This window comes from Dermacentor andersoni, chromosome 8, assembly GCF_023375885.2.
Source record: "Dermacentor andersoni chromosome 8, qqDerAnde1_hic_scaffold, whole genome shotgun sequence".
NCBI lineage: Eukaryota > Metazoa > Arthropoda > Arachnida > Ixodida > Ixodidae > Dermacentor > Dermacentor andersoni.
Window position 1 is genome coordinate 57,149,609 of NC_092821.1, and position 19,896 is coordinate 57,169,504.

Below are 19,896 nucleotides of genomic sequence, written 5' to 3' on the forward strand. Positions count from 1 at the left end.
CCTCGGTTGTTTTAGAGTGCAGCTCTTAGGCACCCGTTCCTGCCTTTCGTGCTGGCCTCAGCCATCGGCGTAAGCGAGCGAACGAGCACAGCGAAGGATGAAAGAGCGAACGTGGAGGACAACGGGAAATGAAAGACGGCGGTAGCGAAGTGAGTGCGAAGAGCAATGTGAAGGAAGAAAGTATGGCAAAAGCATGCGAAGAGCAGTGCTACGCAAGACGGGCTCTGTGGTGACCACCGCTACGAGATGGCGCTGGAGTAGCGCGCCGTCGTCTGTTCACCGAAGGCAAGCGGCGAGAGCGTCCACCGATACTGTATATGAAAACGAAGCGCTGCTGGAAAGGAGGTCTGTCCAGGCCCCGCACACTCTCAAGTTCAACAAATGGCCACAGAGGGCGAAAAATCAATCGAGGCGCGTTTCAGCGTAAGCGTGCAAGTGGAGCTACTGTAATTTGGTCGAATACATTAATTTGTGCTTTCTCTGCTAGGGGCGCTGAACATGCTTAATTTTTTAATTTACACAAACAATTGACATGAACAATCGAGGTGTCTAAGGATGCTTTTTTACCTCAGGCAAATAGGCAGTTGATTTTTTTTAATTTGATTGTTGAAGCTGCTTTTTAGTCATAGCGTCAAGGTTTTTGTGCTCGATTAACCACCAACAAGCCTATTGGTATCGATGTGTTTCCTGGCCGTTGGCGTTCGAATACTATGGCGGTAAAACATTTTTGAAAGCATGCTGGTTTCATCTGCGAGTCATTACATAGGCTTGCTGTAAAAAGGTCTACTCTTGGCAAAGAATAGTGCCTCATTTTGTTTAGGCGTTGATTATCATAATGAATGCGGCGGAGGTTGAGGGAGTACGCTTGAAGGTACGTTTTTATGCCGTTGATCTCCATAACACCGTAAGTACGCAAACCGATGTCACAGAACACCCGATGCATCATTGTGTGTTTTCCGTCATTGCTTGTTTGCTGTATGCCTACTAATTCTTCATTTCTTCAAGTGTTGTATCCTCCTTTTGTCCTTGTTCTCTTGTGCTTCACTTACAGTATGTCGTTCCGTCAGCTGTAATGCGCATTTGCAAAACCAATACGTTTGATAAGACGCAGTGGTTATCATAATTTCACTACACGTGTATTAAGCTGGCACATATGGTTCAGATACAGATACCTGTATGCGAACTTGCACGACGTTGATGCGGAGATTAGGATAATTATGACACCCGTAAGGAAGAGGCAGCTGACGGCCGTATAAGCTGTTGCGTTCTTTCCGCCAAACTACCCGGCCTGGTAGTGCTGTAAAGATGCTGTATAAAAGTCACACGCGGTGACAGGGAAATTAATATACTTAGGAGCCGACCGTACGTTTTGTAGCTTAGGTCTTCTTTCTTGTGCGTTTGTGCTACCCTTATTAATGAGCCATTTCTTCACTATGTTCTTGACTATGTAACCGCGTTTGTGTGGATGCGTAGATGTGTGCTTTTTGTTGTACTTGTAAAATGCAAATAAAATATTTTCAGGCTTACTCAATCTTTGGTGTCGTGTGCGTTTATTCCAGTCGAGGCCATCGTGCCACCTGGAAACCGCATTCTGTCAGTAGCCCTACACGAAATGCAACAGCTGGAGCGCGGCGGCACAATTTAACTCAGGGTAACGGCGGCGTAATAAACGAAAAACCGCTCGGGATGCCCTTAAAAGTCAGTTCAGAGTGTGCCTTAACTCGATATGACTCAGCGCTACATGTATTCTGCTGCGCCTCGATCGTGCTCCGGCCAGTTTGGTTGCTGTGTGGCAAACGTAGCGCCTATATAAATATGTAGGCGCTACGTTTGCTACACAGCAACTATACTGGCGGGAGCACGATCGAGGTGCTGCAGCCAGAAACCCAGTAAAGCCACAGAACACCTGGTAAAGCGTGTGCAAAACCCCGTTTCCGTTTCCTGTTCTACAGCGCCACCTGTGGTCGCATACTTTAGTTCACGACGCCACCGCTACGCTTATTTCCGTAGCACTGTGCAAGGTACAGTTTCCCTTCTCTAAGTTTGTATAGGTGTTCTGTGGTCTGTCTATGGCTGCTGCTGTGAATCACGCCCAGGCGTCAACCACGGGCTGACTTTCGCGATCTCCCGATAGCGAAGCATTCGCCACACTCTGTGCTCCGTTTGTAATGTGCCGCAAGAATGTCAGCGCCAGCCAGTATATCGCAAAATGAAAACACGAATAGAGCTACACTCAAGTTTCGCATTAAAAGATATCTTAATCGTCGGTGTTTTTTTTTTGTTACCCTTGTCCTTATCGAGCTTGGACGGGTCATTTTCACATTACCTAACACCGCATAAATTCATCAGGTGAGGAGGGTGGGTGAAGCAGTGACTCTCGTTCATCCGAGCCGTCGATTTCTTTCTTTAGTCAGCTTGGCTGTCCGAGAGACGCCCTATCGCGCCACGCTCGTGTTGCCTGCGAGCCCACCTGAGCTTCTCCGTCCGGTGTTACGATTCAGTGTCTATTACACGATCATAGTACGTGCAAGGCCGCACAAAAAATCCGTCATGAGGCACCGTATTGAGCACATCGCCCCTAGGCACGAAAGATTCGGTAACGTCGAGGCATGCCGCACCGGCGGAGCGTCCGATTAGACAACGTATTGTGGCGACTAGCTGCGTTTTCCTACAGTAGTGTTCGGACTTGACCCGGAAAATATACTGAAGACTCAAAGCGCCCGAGTGCTGCGTCACTCCTCTTCGTCTGTGACTACTCTCCCAGTGAGCCGTACTCCAATCATCTTGGCGTGTGCTCGTTGCGTCGTCATCAAGCTTGTCATCGAGTAGCTGTAATTATACTTGCGTTGCGTACCCCATGCTGCTGCAGCTTCCGACATATATAATCACTATTTTGATATTGTTGTCGAGTTCGCAGCGGCAATGTTCTCTTCTCCCTGACATCATGTTGATTATGTAGAATTACTAGTGAGTACTAAATTCGGATTAATGTTCTGTAACTGTGTCGCTGCTATATATTATACTTTTAATTTGAGACTGTTACGACTGGCCTGTGTGCGGAACCACTTATGTCGGGTCGCCAAAGCCACGGCGAAAGACCAGACGTTCCAAATGTACCCTGCCGCTCGCAGCTGCAGAAAAAACACTGCTACGGTGAAACGAGACTTTGCCTCTGTGCGCGCATTCTCGCCCCTTCCGCACGACTCGTACGACACCCTGATTTCTGCTTAGCAGCCACAGACAGTGCTGTCTCTGTTCAGCAAGCGGGACGGTTAAGCTTCGCGTGGGCATTCGCGCCTTCTTCTCCTCTGTTGCCCCAAAGATGGCGCCGGCAGTGTATGTGCATTTACCCCTGCTGGGCCAGTGGCGGTAAGAGATTCCGTTGAGCTGGCTTCCATGTACAGAGCGGCGGCCGCAAGCGTGGAGAGCATTCGCTCTCTCCTCCTCTTGAGCAACGGCGCTCCAGGCTCTTTAGAGCCTTGCTGTGGCGGATTTTGTGGCGGATGGACGTGCTTTTCGGGGCTCCGTGGCGACGACGAAATCATAGTTTTTGTGCATGCTTTGAGCTTGCTTCTGTTTTTTATTTGCTGGTTTTTTCCATTTAAATAGTAATTGGGGGGTTTTCCTTTTCTTTCCTTTTTTTGTCTCTCGTATTCCGGGTGCGCGGGTGTGCTTCGTGTAAATTTGTTTTGCAGGATGATTAGAGCGTCCTTTCGTGCCACGTGTTCCAACACGTGCAGCCGGGTGGGACATTGAGTGTTTGTAGTCTTTAACTAGTAGCTTGGAAGTGGCAAGACAAATAGCTATTAGTGGTTTTACTGTGCGTGTTTGGTAGAGAAGTGAGAGCGTGGCCGCGTGGTTGAGCGCGTGCGAGAGCGTGTCATACCTTCGGTCCCCGCGACATTGTTTATTTTTGAAACAGTGGTGACAGTTGCTTTGCGGCATTTTGAGGATTTGGATCCTGTGCGTATCGTTTTTTTTTCTAAAAGGCACGTGCTCTGCATTGATATAGTATTATAGTATTTGCAAAAAGCCGTGCAATACATGGCGAGAAAGCCGGTAAAGCAGGCAGTACGGGGGGGGGGGGGGGGGGGGTCCCTCAAGGCAGATCAGGAGACGGGTGAGAATGGAGAGGGCGTCGAAACAACCGGCACGCAATGTGATGTCGATACTAGGATGCAGAAAATGGAGGCTTTCCAGGAAGAGCTTCTCAAACAGGTGCAAGAGCTCAAAAATGAGCTAAACAGTGAGCGTGAGGCACGGAAGGTAGTTGAAAAAAGGCTTGAAGCAGCCGAGGAAAAGCTGAACAGGGCCGCCATTGTGAACGACAATGTGCGTGACAATGGAACGCAGACCCCCGACGCGACACGCAAGGGAGGGTCAGAGAAATACGTCGAACGCAGGCAGGGTGATGAAGGGTTAGCTGGAAAGAGCAGCACCTACCTTGAGGCCGCTACGCGGAAAAAGCAGGAGCCCAGGGGACAATCCCCCTTGTCAAGTCCGAATCACGCGAAACATGACAAAGGGAAGCAGGGAGAGGTAGGAGAAAGTGAAATGGCCATTATCGCTGGCGATTCAAACCTGGCTGGGTGCTCAAAAGCAATTGTGGAGAGGGTGAAAGGCGACAGAAGAGTGGCGGTAGGGACATTACCAGGGCGCACACTTGGTTCTATCATGGAGCGAGGAAAAGAAAAGCTAGCGGAAAATGCCCACGTGCGCAACGTCGTCATAGTAGCAGGTGGGCTAACTGACGTCCTAAACAGGAAAGGGCCAGGACTAGCCCAGCGCTTGGCGAAGGGGGTGGACGACTTGCGTGAGCTATCCCCTCAGGTGCAGATCGTGGTGTGCACGGTACCGGAGGTGCCTGTGCGTGACAGTCACGTACAAAGAGCCGTAGTGGCTGCTAATGAGGCAATCTGGAAAATGAGCCGAGAGAAAGGCTTCAAGGTTGTCGAAGTAAACAGAAGTTGTGGTGGTTTTAAACGAGACGGGATCCACTTCAATTACAGGTTAGCACAAGAAGTGGGCTGGCGACTTGGTGGTCGCGCTGTTGCTTTTTTAGGGGGCCCGCAGGCGCTCAGGAGGTCAGAGTAGATAGTAATGAAAAAGGTCCCCTAGGGGAACATCAGAAGAGCATCGTCGTCGATAATAGAAAAAGGAGGAAAACAAGAAAAAGAGCTCGCCATGCAATAGGCTACATAAACTTGCAGGGCGGCAGAAGAAAGGAAAAGTGGGCAGAGATTGAGGAGCAGTTACACAGAGAACAAATAGGGGTGTATGCGGTTACAGAAACGCACCTTAGAGGCTCAGAAGAGCCTCCAGTTATTGAGAATTATGTTTGGGAAGGGTGCAACAGAACTAAGTCGGAAAGAAAGGGAGGGGGAGTCGGAACGCTCATCCATCAGGGAGCCAAATGGAAAAGAGTAAATTCACAATGTCAAGAGCATCTTTGGTTATCAGGTACAATGAGTGGGAAAGAAACTTGGCTGGGTGTTACATATTTGTGGACCGGAAAAAATTGCACAGAGAAGAATAAAGAGTTAGTGGAATGTATAAGCGCTGATATTAAGGGTTTCGGGAGTGGTGCTGAAATTGTCCTATCAGGTGACATGAATGCCCACATACAGGATTTAGATGGCTATACCGACAATAACGGGAAGTCAATGCTGGACCTTTGTGAGCAACATAACCTCGTGATCGTGAATACAGGGCCTAAGTGTGAAGGACAGGTCACGTGGGCAGTGGGAAACCGGCAATCAACCATTGATTACTGTCTGATGACAGAAGGAATTCATGATAAGTTGAGAGAAATGGTCATCGATGAGGAAGGGTTTAACAGCATAGGGAGTGACCATAAACGCATCATATTGAAAATGGGATATGTAGTTGGGAAAGAGAGCAAGGAGAGCAAAATGGCCAGTCCAAATTTGAACGCTGAACAAATAGCAAATACAATCACTAGAGCTAAGGAAGAACTTGGCAAATGGCCAAGTAAAGAGTGGGAATATGGTGAGCTTCTAAGTGTAATAACGACAGAAATACGGAAAGAGAAACAACATGTTCGTTGGAAAGGAAAAAAGAAACCAAAAAGCTGGTGGAACAAGGAGATACGAGAAGCGATCGCCGAACGACAGAAAGCATCTCGAGAGCACAGGCAGGCAAAGAAGGCGCAGTTGTCACAGGATGAAGTAACTAGTAAATCGGAAATATACCGGGAGAAAAAGTCCATGGTTCAAATACTGGTGCAAGCAAAATTAAAAGGTGAAAGTGAACGTTGGTTGTCAGAAATACGTGAGAAAAAGAAGGCCGCACCTACAATATTTTGGAACCACATAAAGTTATTAGGCAGGAAGTCAACAACAATACAACAACATATCCTAGACGAAGATGAAAGCAGACTGGAAGGAGAAGCGGCAATAAATTACATCCGAAAAATAACAGCCGAATCTTTCCAAGGCAATGACGAGGTTGTACTTGAGGAAAAAAAGAGCATGAAAGAGACCCAGGAAAAGGAGCTGGTTCTAACAAATTTAAACTGGAAGAAAGCGGAAGAGAAAATTCCTAAGCGCACAGCCACAGGGCTAGAAGAGATTCCCGTTAAGCTGATAAATGAACTAGGACCAATAAGTAAGGAAGCTCTGGTGAAAGCAGTGGAAAAAACTTTAAAAGATAGACGGATACCAGACAGTTGGCGACAAAGTAGAATGAATTTAATTTATAAAGGTAAGGAGGAGAAAGACAGAAATCACTCGTATAGACCGTTGACCATTACATCGCTAATATACAGGCTAGCAGTGCAGGCAATCGAATTAAAGCTTCAAGCATAGACAGAGAATAATGGCATTTTGGGAGAGCTTCAGAATGGCTTCAGAATAGGTAGGCGTTTGGACGATAACTTGTTTGTTCTTACTCAGTGTATTGAAATATCAAAAGCAGAAAGCAGACCGTTGTATGTGGCCTTTTTAGACATTACAGGAGCCTACGACAACGTAGACCGCACCATTTTGTGGGATATTCTGGAAGGGGAAGGCTTAGGTAACGATTGTATACAGCTTTTGAGAGAGATTTACCTAGAAAATACCGTTTGCGTTGAATCGGAAGGGATGAGGAGCGCGGAGAAAGTTCATATCAACAAGGGACTGAGGCAAGGGTGCCCTTTATCCCCGCTGCTGTTTATGATGTACATGGTGAGGATAGAGAAGGCGCTGGAAGGAAGTAATATCGGGTTTAATCTCTCATACAAACAGGCAGGTACAGTAATAGAGCAGCAACTCCCAGGTTTATTTTATGCGGACGACATTGTGTTGCTCGCTAACAAGCAAAGCGATTTGCAACGTCTGGCTAACATCTGTGGACAGGAAGGCAACAATTTAGGTTTGAAATTTAGTGTTAGAAAATCAGGTGTTATGGTATTCAATGAAAACAGTGAACAGACAGTGGAGATACAGGGCCAAGAAATACCTCGGGTAACAGAATATAAATACCTTGGTATATGGATAAACGAAGGCAATGGATATATGGAAACACAGGAAAAAACCATAACAGTCAAGGGGAAGAGAAATGCAGCCATAATGAAGCACAGAGCGCTATGGGGATACAATAGATACGAGGTCCTCCGAGGTATGTGGAAAGGGGTAATGGTTCCAGGACTTACTTTTGGAAATGCGGTTGTTTGCTTTAAATCAGGGGTACAATCAGGACTCGACGGGAACCAAAGGTCAGTGGGTCGCCTCGCATCGGGCGCTCACGGGAAGACTACAAATGAAGCTGTGCAGGGGGATATGGGCTGGACTAGTTTTGAAGTGAGGGAAGCTCGCACTAAAATTGAGTATGAAGAACGGCTGAGGAATATGGAAGAAAGTTAATGGGCTGGCAGAGTGTTTAAGTATCTGTACAGGCAAAACATTGATTCACAGTGGAGGAAAAGAACTAGGAAGCTTACCAGCAAGTATGCGGCCTGTGGGGTGGGCAACACAGCAACAAGGAAGGTCAAGCGGAAAGTCAGAGAGGCTGAATTAATCTCAGAGGTGGCGGCAATGGAAAAGAAACCTGCCATGAGTAACTACTTAAGAGGAAAAAAAGAAATCAGGAAAGAAACCATTTATAGTAACTCAAAGGGAAGCTCATTACTTTTGGAAGCGAGATCGGGATGCCTTAGAACACACACCTATAAAGCGAGATATAAGAAGGAAGAAGAAGCATGTGCTTGCTGCGGTAAAGCTAGGGAAACGACGGAGCATATTTTATTAGAATGTGAAGACGTCTACCCAGCGGTCGATTTAGGCACCACTGGCCTCCTTGAAGCCCTTGGGTTCACCGGGAGCAGTGGTAAAGCAAACAGGTCCGCAATAGACATTAGTAAGAGGCGATTGGAGGATTGGTGGAAGAAAAGTAGGGAAACGACAAAAGGCGGAGACGTACAAAAGCACAATTCGCAATAGGGGATCAGAAAAAGTTTGGACGCGGTAGTTCATAGTGTTTTTTTTTTCATTGGTTAACCTAGGTAGGATATTAGGCAGCATAGTAGTGTTACGTTTCGCCTACGACGCGCGGTATAGCCGGCGCGGATGCAACGGACGCCGGGGCTTCGTTCAAAGCGGCGGACATTTTGGCCCGTTCGGAGCTCCCGCAAAGCCTCCCCGCCAAGCGCGTCCAGGCGTGTTTCAGTGCCACGTGTCTTCGTGTGTGCGTGTGTGTGTGTGTGCCCACGCTTGTCAAAGCGCGGCAGCCGGGGAGAGGAGCTCCCCAAGTGTGAAGCGAGGAGGTCTGACAGGCGCCAGCTTGGCGATGCGTCACTACACTCGTCTCAACGTGTCTCTCAGTCTGTCCGTACCCGCCGTCACGTGGTCTCGTCACGAGGCCTTCCTCTTGCCCTCAACTCCGAGAGTATAAGAGCAGCTGCCCCCGGACGCCAAGAGAGAGGCTCCGATTTCTTCTGTCGAGTTACGTGCTCTCCCGTCTCTCACTTCGGTCGACCTGACCGCCCGCTCTTTTGCGATGTTAGAATAAACCAGTTGTTCTGTTACCAGTCGACTCATGCTTTGCCGAGACCTTCGGATGCTTCCAGTGCCCCAGGCCGCCAGGCCAACGCTACCCTTGGGGCTTGCGACCCATTTGCAACAACGGGCGTCAGCGCTGAGTTTGCAACAACTCGTGCCAGCGGTGCAATTCCCAGCAGTAGCAAGAGCTTGGTGGCGCAACCCACCGCCCCGTTCCAAAGGGGATGCTCATAACATCCATCCATCCAGGACCCCCCCTGCCAACGGACTTCAGCCTTCAGCATTTGAGCAAGCCTGACTATGTGTCGCTCTCCGTGAGAAAGTTTGTAGAGCTGACCCCTTCATAATATTGTAGTTAAACGTTAGTCCGTATTCGTGAAGTCTGCGGCATCTTCTGCCTGGCCCCTTCAGGACTCGTGAGCCGCTGCAAAGTGCAGTCAGCGGCACGTTCCTGAGCACCTGGGTGCAGAATATGTAACCACTGGTGCCGGCGGCGCGATCCGTCTAGTCAAGTTCCAGACCACCAGGTTCACCCTACCTCCACGTTCCTGGGTGAACCTTTTGCAATAAGAGCTTGAACTGATCTTGTGTCTCCAACATTTTTTGCTAACGATATCACCATGGTTTTGTTGAGTACAGCAAGCTTCGTTCAACGGGCATTAATTGATTAACGTTATTTTGGCACTGTATAGTGGTACAAGCCGTATCGATGTTTCTTTGCTTTCTTTCGTCATGAGGTTTTAGACACATAGTCGACTATGTAGCAAAAATATTTCGCGTCATTATTATATCCCAGAATAAATGTGCAATGATTATTTCAACGAAATTACATGAACTACCTTTAGTGTGCAAAAATAAAATAGTTTTCATAACTGCAGCTACCTATGTGTGTTATTTAATAACTTCGCACTCCACCCAGCGCAAGCATCATATTAAATCGCATCAATTACGGCAACAAAATGAGTACTCACTCATTCCAACAATGGCATTATGTTTGTTTTCCCCGTAATACTTCAGAACCAATTTTCGTGACATAGAGGCATTGCGCAGCTTATTTTGAAGGTACTGCAAGAATGGTTGCGTGTAAAATGTGAATTCCCTGAACTCCGTACGAGCGGGGCAACTGATTAGAACGAATGAGTGAGATGACCGTGAACAAAAATAACAGTATTTATATTATGGACAGAGCCTTGTGATAACAGTAAATCTATAAAGTAAGATGTTAACGCCCCCCCCCCCCCCCCCCATCCCCGTCCCCACCAGTCTCTTATTCCAGCAAGCCCCTCGAAATAGGAGGCTGCATCCGCCATTGTGTCAAGCTACCTCAAAGACTTGACGAAGGTGTCGCTGAGACTTGGTAACTTTTTGTTATTTGCTCGCTCACAAAACGTGGAGCTATTGCTAAAATGATTAGGTTTCCATTGCAAAGCTCCCGCTTTCCCATTTGTTTAGGATTTCTTTCTAACAGCGTCCATTTCAATGATTTCATTGTCCGGTTTAGCCATGACTAGGCTACTCACTTGGCATTTCTTTCATGTCTGCGCCCATTCCTTCGCTTTCGTCGTCTGAAAGAGAGAACACACATGCTTAAGACTGACATTAGGCTACGCAGTAGAGGAAACATTTAACATTTCAGCTAGTCTTAAACAAGTAGCTTCTAACTCTTGTATTAGGGCAAAGCTCAAATAAGGTGCTTTTTTCTAGGCCCCGACAATAATAAGTATATCCGAGAAATAGTGCTCGCTCAAAGGGCAACAGTACTGTTTATTTTTAGCACCGTATTCTCCACACTATCGTCCTCACTTATCGTACAATCCGCCGGGGCGAATTTGGTTTGAAAATAAAAAGATCTTTTTTACACAATACGCATCCACTGCATAGCCTGCGCGGGAGAACTTCTACTGATGACAGGTTTTCATCCTGTCTACTACCAGACTACAGTAGGCAAGCAAATATTTTATGGGGGAAAAGTAAAGCCTCGGCTCTTTATCAGACAGCATACACGAGCCAATTCTAAAACTCAGCTCATCTTTACCGATGTTTTCAGTAGAAAGCTTGGCGGATTCGATTAGGTGTTTCTCAATATCATCGCCTTCTGTATCTGACATCGCTTTTGCCTAGCCTGACTTTCGTGAACCGTTGACGAAAACATGACATTGGGGGGCGTGCCACGAATCAAAGACCCCCGCTTGACACTTCCGCTCAATATACCCTAGGTATTCGTCTACTTTTCTCGTACGTATGCGTGCGTCCAAGATTCCCCCTTTTTTCTGAAGGTTGTTCTTGAAATCACAGCTCCTCTAAGAATCACAGCATTTATAATAAGCTGGAAATATCCCTGTCGTTGCTGATTCGGCATCATAATGTTCAGTCGTTAGAAATGCTAGCAAAGTTTAGCCGGTCATCGTTTTCGTAGAACTACCTTGCATGGAATAATGCATTAGACTTGCCAAATTGCGTTATAACTCGCGATACCATAAAAAATCTGGCCGCGCTCGTGAGCATTTACTGACCGCAACATTGACGCGTGGACTTGCGTATCCTTCGGGAGACCGCTTCTCGCGGCTAACAAATGTTAAACGTTTGGCTATGAGCAGGACGCGCATGGCATGTATCGAAGTTTCTCGAATGTTATCGATGGTTCTATCTGTTGTCACCGAACGTTGAACGATTTGATCTTATAAGCCCTGCGAATTGCGCCGTACTTCTGGAAGACACGCGGGCACTAGCGATTACTCTGGAACGTTCGATAATGCACGTATAAAAGCCGACGTGCTTGTACGGCAGATTCGCATAGTGACGACCACCGACTGTGTTCGCCACTGTCATTATACTTTGAATGTGACTTGCTCTTAGGAGCACAAGTTCGCGCAGTAAGGACTTAGTTTCGGCATTCACAGTTTTGCGACTGTGTTCTTGACTGTCACTACACCTTGGCAATACTCAGCCAGACTAAAACGTATAAATTTGGTTTCTTTAGAGTTGTTCCAGAGTGGCATATATTATCTACTCTTTTATGAGAAGGAAATACCTCTTTGTGAATTGAAGTGTTACTTTCGTGATTGTTGATTATATTCACTTTACCCTCTTTCTCTTATATTTGGGTTGTCTTGGTAAGGCGTATTTTCTCAGGGCCTTCCTGCTTGGTCCACAATGTCTTCTGCACTATTGTCTAATAACTAAAGATTAGAGTGAATGCTAAAAATCTTTCACTTTAACGCGTCCGTTATTACTTTCTTCAATAGGTGGGAAGTTGCTAATCATAAATCGATCTTGCAACTATTCTACGAAAGTAAAGCAAACATCACGCGGGAAATTTTCCCATATCGGTTCCCCACTTAAGCACAACTTCACTACAACTATATTTATTTGGTATTTTTACTGAAGCACGCTGTGTGTTATCTCCGACTACATCAGCGTTATTTAACGTCAAGGAAAGAACATTTCATGCCCCGCTGTTGAAAATCGCCTTACAACTTTTCATCCTTGAATAGAAAGGCAATATTCCCTTTTGAACAAATGTTACATCAGCGCGAAAGCTTGTATTCGCGTTGCTAAACGTTATTCTGTACCGCACACAGAAAAAATAGCACTCATACCATTTACAGGTTTTACTTGAAACATAACGACGGCCTGTTTTTCTGTGAGTTTTCTGAGATCGCCTTGAGCTCCATCCTTGGGGTCTGCAAAACACGGTTTGATGTTATAAGAAAGCATTTGCAAAACAGAAAAACAGAGACACACAAACAGGGATACCTAAAGCAGTCTAGGAAGCCAATCCAATAACCGTTTTTTCTAGAGAAAGGCGCGTTTAAAAGAATGCGCCATAAAGGTGTTATCTTTTTTCTTCCATTTTGCCGAAGAAACATATGCACAAACTAAATATTTCTATTGTGCTAAACGATTGTACCTAAAAAGAACGACACGTTACATTATAGTCTTTCCACTGCCAGTTTATTATTTAAAGTAGCAATCACACCTTGGGTCAAAAAAAAGCGAACATGTGCGCAGATAATCCCAAGTGAACCGAGCTACCCGACGATTGAATGGCAGCAGCTTGCTTGTCATCCTTAGCAATGCCTAGCGATAGTACAAGAGCCGTAAATGATTAGCTCACGTTTGATGACGGTAACGACAAGCACAAAATGAAAGCAGTCAATGCCAGCACCATCTGAAGTGACATGATTGTATAGGGGGCGCTGACAATCCAGATGAATATAACAGGCGAATATTACGTTTCTCAAATATGTTTTCAGTCTACCATTAAAAACATCTCATTGAAGAAACAGAATGAGATGTTTATTCAGTAGACATAGTTCACATTTGTTTTGCTACCTCTGAAATATAACCTTTTTTTTGCACGAAGGTGTCAGTTTTAGAACATTATTATTTGTTTTCCGTCTGATATTTGTTATATCTATGTAAAAAATCGCGTATCTTTAGACGGTATCTTACACATAATAAGGTCCATATGCGAATAATGGCTTACATTTCTTGAATAAATGTGACTCAAGTTGATTTACTGCATCGTTCTGTCTACACGCTTGTATATAGGCTTCTAAAATGGTTGTAAAGTGCTTCTGCACCCTATCAACTGCTTTATTGGTGGCCAGGACACCGTCTGACACTCGCCTTTTGTTAAGGCGCTCACTCTGTATTGAAACATTGGAGATGGTGAAGAGGGGTAGGAATGCTTTTGAGAAGACCATGCGTACGAAGGAGCGGTATTTAAATAGGAAATATTTTTCTTCGGTTTCAATAAGAATCGCCTAATCTAGGCTTCCCTACATAGATGGAATGTAAATATTTATGTGTTGATTTTTAACGTAAGGGAATGGACAGGGAGCTATTGCAGTTGTAACGTACCATAAACATACTGTGTGCCTTTAAAATCTCAATTTTTTTAAGCTCTGGAGAACTTGTACCCCGGAGTATTTCACAGCCTACCCGCATCTCCAGCAGACCTGTCAAGGGGGACCCCATTCGCTTTTCATTTTGTTTTCACAGCAGCGCCAATTGCTCAGCCATCGCCAAGTTTATCCAACATCGATCATGCCACAGGGCAGTGGAAGTCGTCGTACAGCGCCTGTTGTGCATTGTACAAACTCCTTGCATCGTCTTCCTTGCACAGGTTTGTGGCTGTTGCGGCGGTCAACTCTTCAGCGCACTGGAGCGAGCTTTCCAGGTACTAAAAGCATCACCTCGGATTCAACTTTTTGTCCATTTATTTCAGTCATTGGGATACGTGTACATGTCAAGAATGACAGAACGCATGCTTTTACATCTTCACGGTTTTTTTTTTTCCTGTCTTGGCAACACATTGTTTAACCTCTTGCATGAGGACTTCCGTAGGGAGATGACCGATTTATTAAAAGTAGCGCACATTTTGGAGCATGTGCCGTCCTAAGTGCGCTAGACTAGGATAGCGGCATGGTCACTGCTTTTATCTAAGACCCTTTCCTCTACGTTCGAGTGAGTCTCACATACTACAGGATTTCCTTTTTTGTTCCGCGGTCGCTATTTCATTAAAACCCGATCATCGCCAAAAGAGCAGGGTTATCTACTAACTTCGCCGGCTATGTAACTTCACCTTGCCTAGTATTAAAAATAATTATGGCAAATTACCTTATTCGCGCCATTTATAGAAAAAAAAGAGTATGAACTATTCTTCGTAATTTATGGCTTCTAAAATCTAACAGCGCCCGAGCACCACTGCGCGCGCCTCCAAATCTTCGAAGTTGTGTGCATTAACTGCAGCCTCTCTCGTTTAGCCTCAGCACCGATAAATCAGGGTACACATCTCGAAAACAGCGCCAATTGTTAAGAAACACATTGCTGTCGAAGAGACATGATACAAATCAAACGAAAATACAAGCATCAATTTGAACCAATGGACCAAGGGCTGCACCGCGACGGAACCGCCACTACGTTTTAGGACGCAGCCCCGAGCGCGGATCCGAAGCTCGGAGCCTTGCTTGCATGGCAATGATTTACACTATGAGGAATAGTGTAAATCGCATAATATTGCATTTACCATTTCATAGAAAGAAAATGCAGTTGAACATACCAAGGTCCGCCTTCCGAAAATTATAAGCTTCTTTATCATTTTTGTTTGCGGATGAAGAAAAATTTTGGTAACTTTCGAGACTATAGTCATGCACAACGTTGGCGATCTCTACGGCAGCAATGTGTAACATCCCATTACGAATTTCTTAAAATACTCATAGGGACACTTGCACTTTCGATAAAACATTTAATAAAAGTACACTGAGCTTATAATTTCTTGCAACGTAAAGCCAAACCTGAATAAAACTAAACTGGGAGAAATATAATACACCTGATGAGTTCAATTATTTACGTATATAAGGCACAATGACAAATTTGCATTTCGTCATGTACCTGCTGCGCCACAAAGTTGTTTTGTCGTAATCATCACCAATTAAAATTCCTAAGATCGTGCAACAAAACTGTGAGACAGGTGACCTTGTTAAACTTTCCGATGATTTACATCGGCGGCAAAGAAAAGAAAATAATACACTGCTGTCACAAGGGAACGAAGAAGCCTTCGTTGAACGTTTACACTTCGGGCAATCGAAACTGCTCGGCCACCCTTATTTTCGACGGCTCCTGACCTACCATCTATACTTAGAATAACAGCGTACGTTTTTACGATAGACAACCGCAAATACCTGAGCACTTCAAGTTTACACAATATAATTCACCAGAGGCCACATTAAAAATGCCTAGTCAAGAGTTCTATACTAATCCGTGAATACTACGCGAACACTTTGAAAAACTCGTCGTGAAATATCTTTTTTTCTCTTAAATATTTAGAATTGACATACTCTCGTAGCTAAAGCATCGTAGTCATCTGGATCAAGAAATCACTACAAAAGAAATAAGAAATAGTATCACGGCATCTCGAACTATGAGCGCTACTTGGTAATGTATCTGTACTTTCCGTTCGCCATGGGCAATACTTTTCTGACAGCGTTTACACAACGCGCAAGTGAAGAGCATTATATCTTCCTTGTCTTTTTCTTATAGTGTAAGCTTGTCATCGTTTCAAACTCAGCGGGGTGTGGTTGACCCAATAATTATTATTTCCCGAAGTTTCGATCCGCCTTTACAATAGGAGAAAATGCAATGCTCGCAGTGCATATCAGCTTATGCACTCTCGCTCTTCCCATTACAATTTTTATGCTTAGTTTGAAGGAAAAATAAAACTAACTTTATGTGCTAACTAACGACGCGATTATGCGACGGGTAGTAGTGGGGCACTGTGGTATCTCTGTATGCCAACTGGACTCCGCCGAAGTGAGGACACCCTGCTTTATCGCTTATGGCTAGGCGTGGCCTTCACGAAATCTTACTCGTTTCGCATTGGAATGGCCGACAACGCTCTCTGCAATGCCTGTCTTTGCGAGGAGACGCTGGAACACATTCTGTGCGACTGTCCTGAATATAATGTTCAGAGACAGTCCATGGCATCCGTTCTAGCGCACCTTGACAATAGACCATTGTCAGTTGCAACTATTTTCACATATCGCCGACAGAAGACATCGCAGCTGAAGGCGACGAAGGGACTACTTCGGTTTATGAAGGAGATGGGCTTGGACAAGCGGCTGTGACAGTGATGTCACGTACAGCGCAAGAGTGACAGACTAACTAACGATGTGTGTGCCCTGTTATGCGCTCTCTATCTCTTCTTCCCATCTTTCATCCCCCCATCCCGCTCCCACGTGTAGGGTAGCAAACCGGTTAAGCTAAACTGGTTAACCTCCCTGCCTTCCTTCTCCACTTTTTTCTTCCTTCGACACAGACCACATGGCGTTCCTCAACGTGCGCCGACTGCACGAAACGCGAGCGTTCTTGTAATCGGCCCCGTTTCACGATGCAGCTGCCGTGGCCGCGATCGTTCCCGCGACTTCGGGTTTGACCGCGCAACGCCCCTGCCACTGAGTCACCAAGGCGAGTGCTATCAACGACAGCTGGGTGCTAGGAGACAAGGTTGTAGCTGCCTCTGATGACATCAAATTTATAGCAGTAATTTTTTGTCCTCTGTATGTGACTGCAATATTTCACGATTGCAGTTCTATTCATTGATCTCACCTTTCCTGAACACTGGCTAAAACATTAAGGCAGCATTCGTAGTGAAGCAGAGAAAGCCCCCTGACCGAGGGACATGCAAGGGAGGGCTACGACTGCGAAACGCTCCTTATTCGGGTACAAGATGCGTGAGAAAGATGAAAAATGTGTACTGCGGTAAAAATGCTCCCCTGCGGGAGCAACCTGCAGCGGCTATGGAGCAGCCAGCAGTCACAACGGCAGGTATGCTTGACGCCATTCGTGTCCAGGATTTAAAGCATCGCCGTCGACAGCCTCGATAGTGCAAGCATCAATTAGTAGCTGTATTGTACGTAACAGTGGTCTCATAGGCAGCATCAGTGGCTGACAGAAACCGTTTCAGCAAAAGGGGCGGATATCCCTCTACATCTTAAACAGAGCCGATTGCCTGAAATGAGATCGTGGACCTGCATTCACAAGCTGTTTCTACGTGTCGTGTGAACCACTCACCTGCTTTCGATGAGATATCAAATTTCTCCCGTTCGAGCATCTCGGATCCACCGATTGCATGGCCCACTATCCTCAGTGAGCTGACGGCTGTGCCAAAGAAAAATGAAGTCATTTAAATTGCGCTAAACCAGCTCTTTTTTAAGCGCGAACTTGTTATGTTACCTGCAGTAACACCAGTAATGTGATTTTACTCTTCGCTGCCTGAAAGGTACCTTTTTTCTTTCTCTTTTGCTACTATTGACATGTCCTACCACCTACTGATTGTAAATGTATTCTCGGAATTGACACTCAATATTCTGGACGTTCACGTATATGGTGTGTTCTCGCTATGCCTGGAGCGTCCACTATTCTTTTTTTTCTGTTATGCAGGACTTGTATTCAATTTCTTGAAGACATGTTGCTATATTGTCGCTTCTTTCCTGCCTTAGCTGCAGCATATCGCACTTTTATCTTTGTCGAATAGGCAGCCCTTCGAAAGCCTAATTCTTTCTTACTCACATAGTTTATTATATCAAAATTTGCGCACGCTGCGCTTTTAACGAAACGATGCCTCTTACTTCTCGTGTTCAGAGTAAAGTGGTCCGATAATGCGAAACTGAAAGCCGGTCGAGAAATGGATCTAGTCCCCACGTATACAATTTGTTCCTAGCCTAAATGTGCGCACACGAAGTTGATGGTTAGCGTCGTACACAGGGGTAACTCACTGAGGAATAGCCTTATCTTGACTAGTGTTCCGAAACTGACCGAATAGTAATGGGGATGGATCGAATGAGTGCACTAATTAGGTGATTTGCCATTTGCCTTCCTTTCTTTTTAAGAATTCTGCTGCACTCTGTTCGATGACACGCTATCGAACCTGCTTATGGTAAACGTAGAAGTAAAACATTTTGATCTACAGAGAGCAAGTTCCCTATCCCACTGCTACTATTCCTAGGTGACGATGTCCTGTACTCTTTCTTTAAGTAACTGCACACGGCTTAGCTTATCACTACTAGCTGTGAGGTAGTGGCGCAGCTTGCATGGCTCAATGTCGAAATAACAACCTTGTTCATTCAAGAGCATCATACGATTTTTCCGAGGACGATGAGATTTCAGAGGGCTATACTTGAGCTGCCATACAATCATGTACATGTCAACGTCCTGCTATGGAGTACTATATGAAGAAATAAAAAAAAACATTCACTAAGGGCAACAAAACAATGGATCCTTTGTCAACGTTGTCTAACATTGTCTTAGCATTGCTTATGCTTTTCTAAAGATTACTTTTGGCGATGTTCCGTATGCCCATGATAAATGTTTGGGACAGCACGTCTACAAAATAACTGCACCACGCGTGAAAATGCGATGGTTTCCTGCAACCTTTTTTGAGAGGTGGCGTGGGCTAGTTCTTTGAATATTCACATTCTTTAGTTGTCTAGGGCTGCCTAAATGTACATAGAAATCAAATATAAAGCCTTTTGACAGGCCGCTATAGTTGAGCCTCAGATATTGAGGGACGAATGAAGAAACACGGTAGAAAAATATATATGGGCTGCAACGTTCCGTCAGTTGCTTGCGAAAATTAAGCACTTTAGTAGCACAAGGACAAATTATAATAATTATCTGCAGTGTAGCATGAGAAAGAAAAGCTCACGGCATTTTGTCAGCAAAAAATTTATCAAAATATTTACAGCAAAAAATGTATCTCTCCTGTTTAAGCCTGTGGCACGGCGTCTTTATAGATTGAATTTTAATATAAACCATAAATCCGTAAAGCCTACTTTTTTTACGCCTTCATTCCATGTCCTTCGTTCAAACATAGGCTTAGTACTAAATATTACTTTATCCTAAAGCGCAGTACACAAACGGTAGATGACAATAGGCTTTCAAATGTCCCCGTGGTGGTGAAGATAGGCTGGATGTTCACCGGAGAAACGTGCTTACCGTGAAGCGCCGAGAAGGAGAAGACCACTGCCACAAGACACATCGACGTCATCTTAGCTGAAAAATTTTGCGAGCTACGTTCGGGCTGCTGGTGGACGTTGTTTAAGTACGCGCGCTCGCGCGATTCTTGCGAGCCCACGTGGAGCGGGCAGCGGTTGCGCAAGCTGCGCCCACATGTGTCTGTGGCGAAGCTTCTCGTGTGGCTGCCATCAGTCAGGGCGGCGCGCGTCACGCAGGCTTGCGAAGCGCAGCCGGCCGTCTCGTCGATCAATGAACCCGCGCTGCCCGCACACTGCGAGCACGAATCGGGTGCTCTTGGACAAAACGACGAAACAAGATGGGTTGTTCGGGACGTTTATCTCGCTTTGTAGATGCTGCACCAATCATATGCCACTCC

At 45.6% G+C, this 19,896-nt stretch overlaps 1 protein-coding gene across 1 annotated transcript in view; it reads right to left on the reverse strand.

The window, feature by feature from the left end:
* LOC126526253 (uncharacterized) overlaps positions 1-19,670 on the reverse strand; it is a 31,521-nt gene extending 11,851 nt beyond the window's left edge. The window contains exons 1-4 of the mRNA XM_050174165.3: positions 19,500-19,670; positions 17,577-17,663; positions 12,599-12,682; positions 10,520-10,564 (exon numbers count right to left, since the gene is read on the reverse strand). Of these exons, the coding sequence (XP_050030122.2) occupies positions 10,520-10,564; positions 12,599-12,682; positions 17,577-17,663; positions 19,500-19,551 (268 nt within the window). The 5' untranslated portion in view covers positions 19,552-19,670. The remainder of the gene's footprint in view (positions 1-10,519; positions 10,565-12,598; positions 12,683-17,576; positions 17,664-19,499) is intronic.
* Between the last annotated feature and the right edge of the window lie 226 nt (positions 19,671-19,896).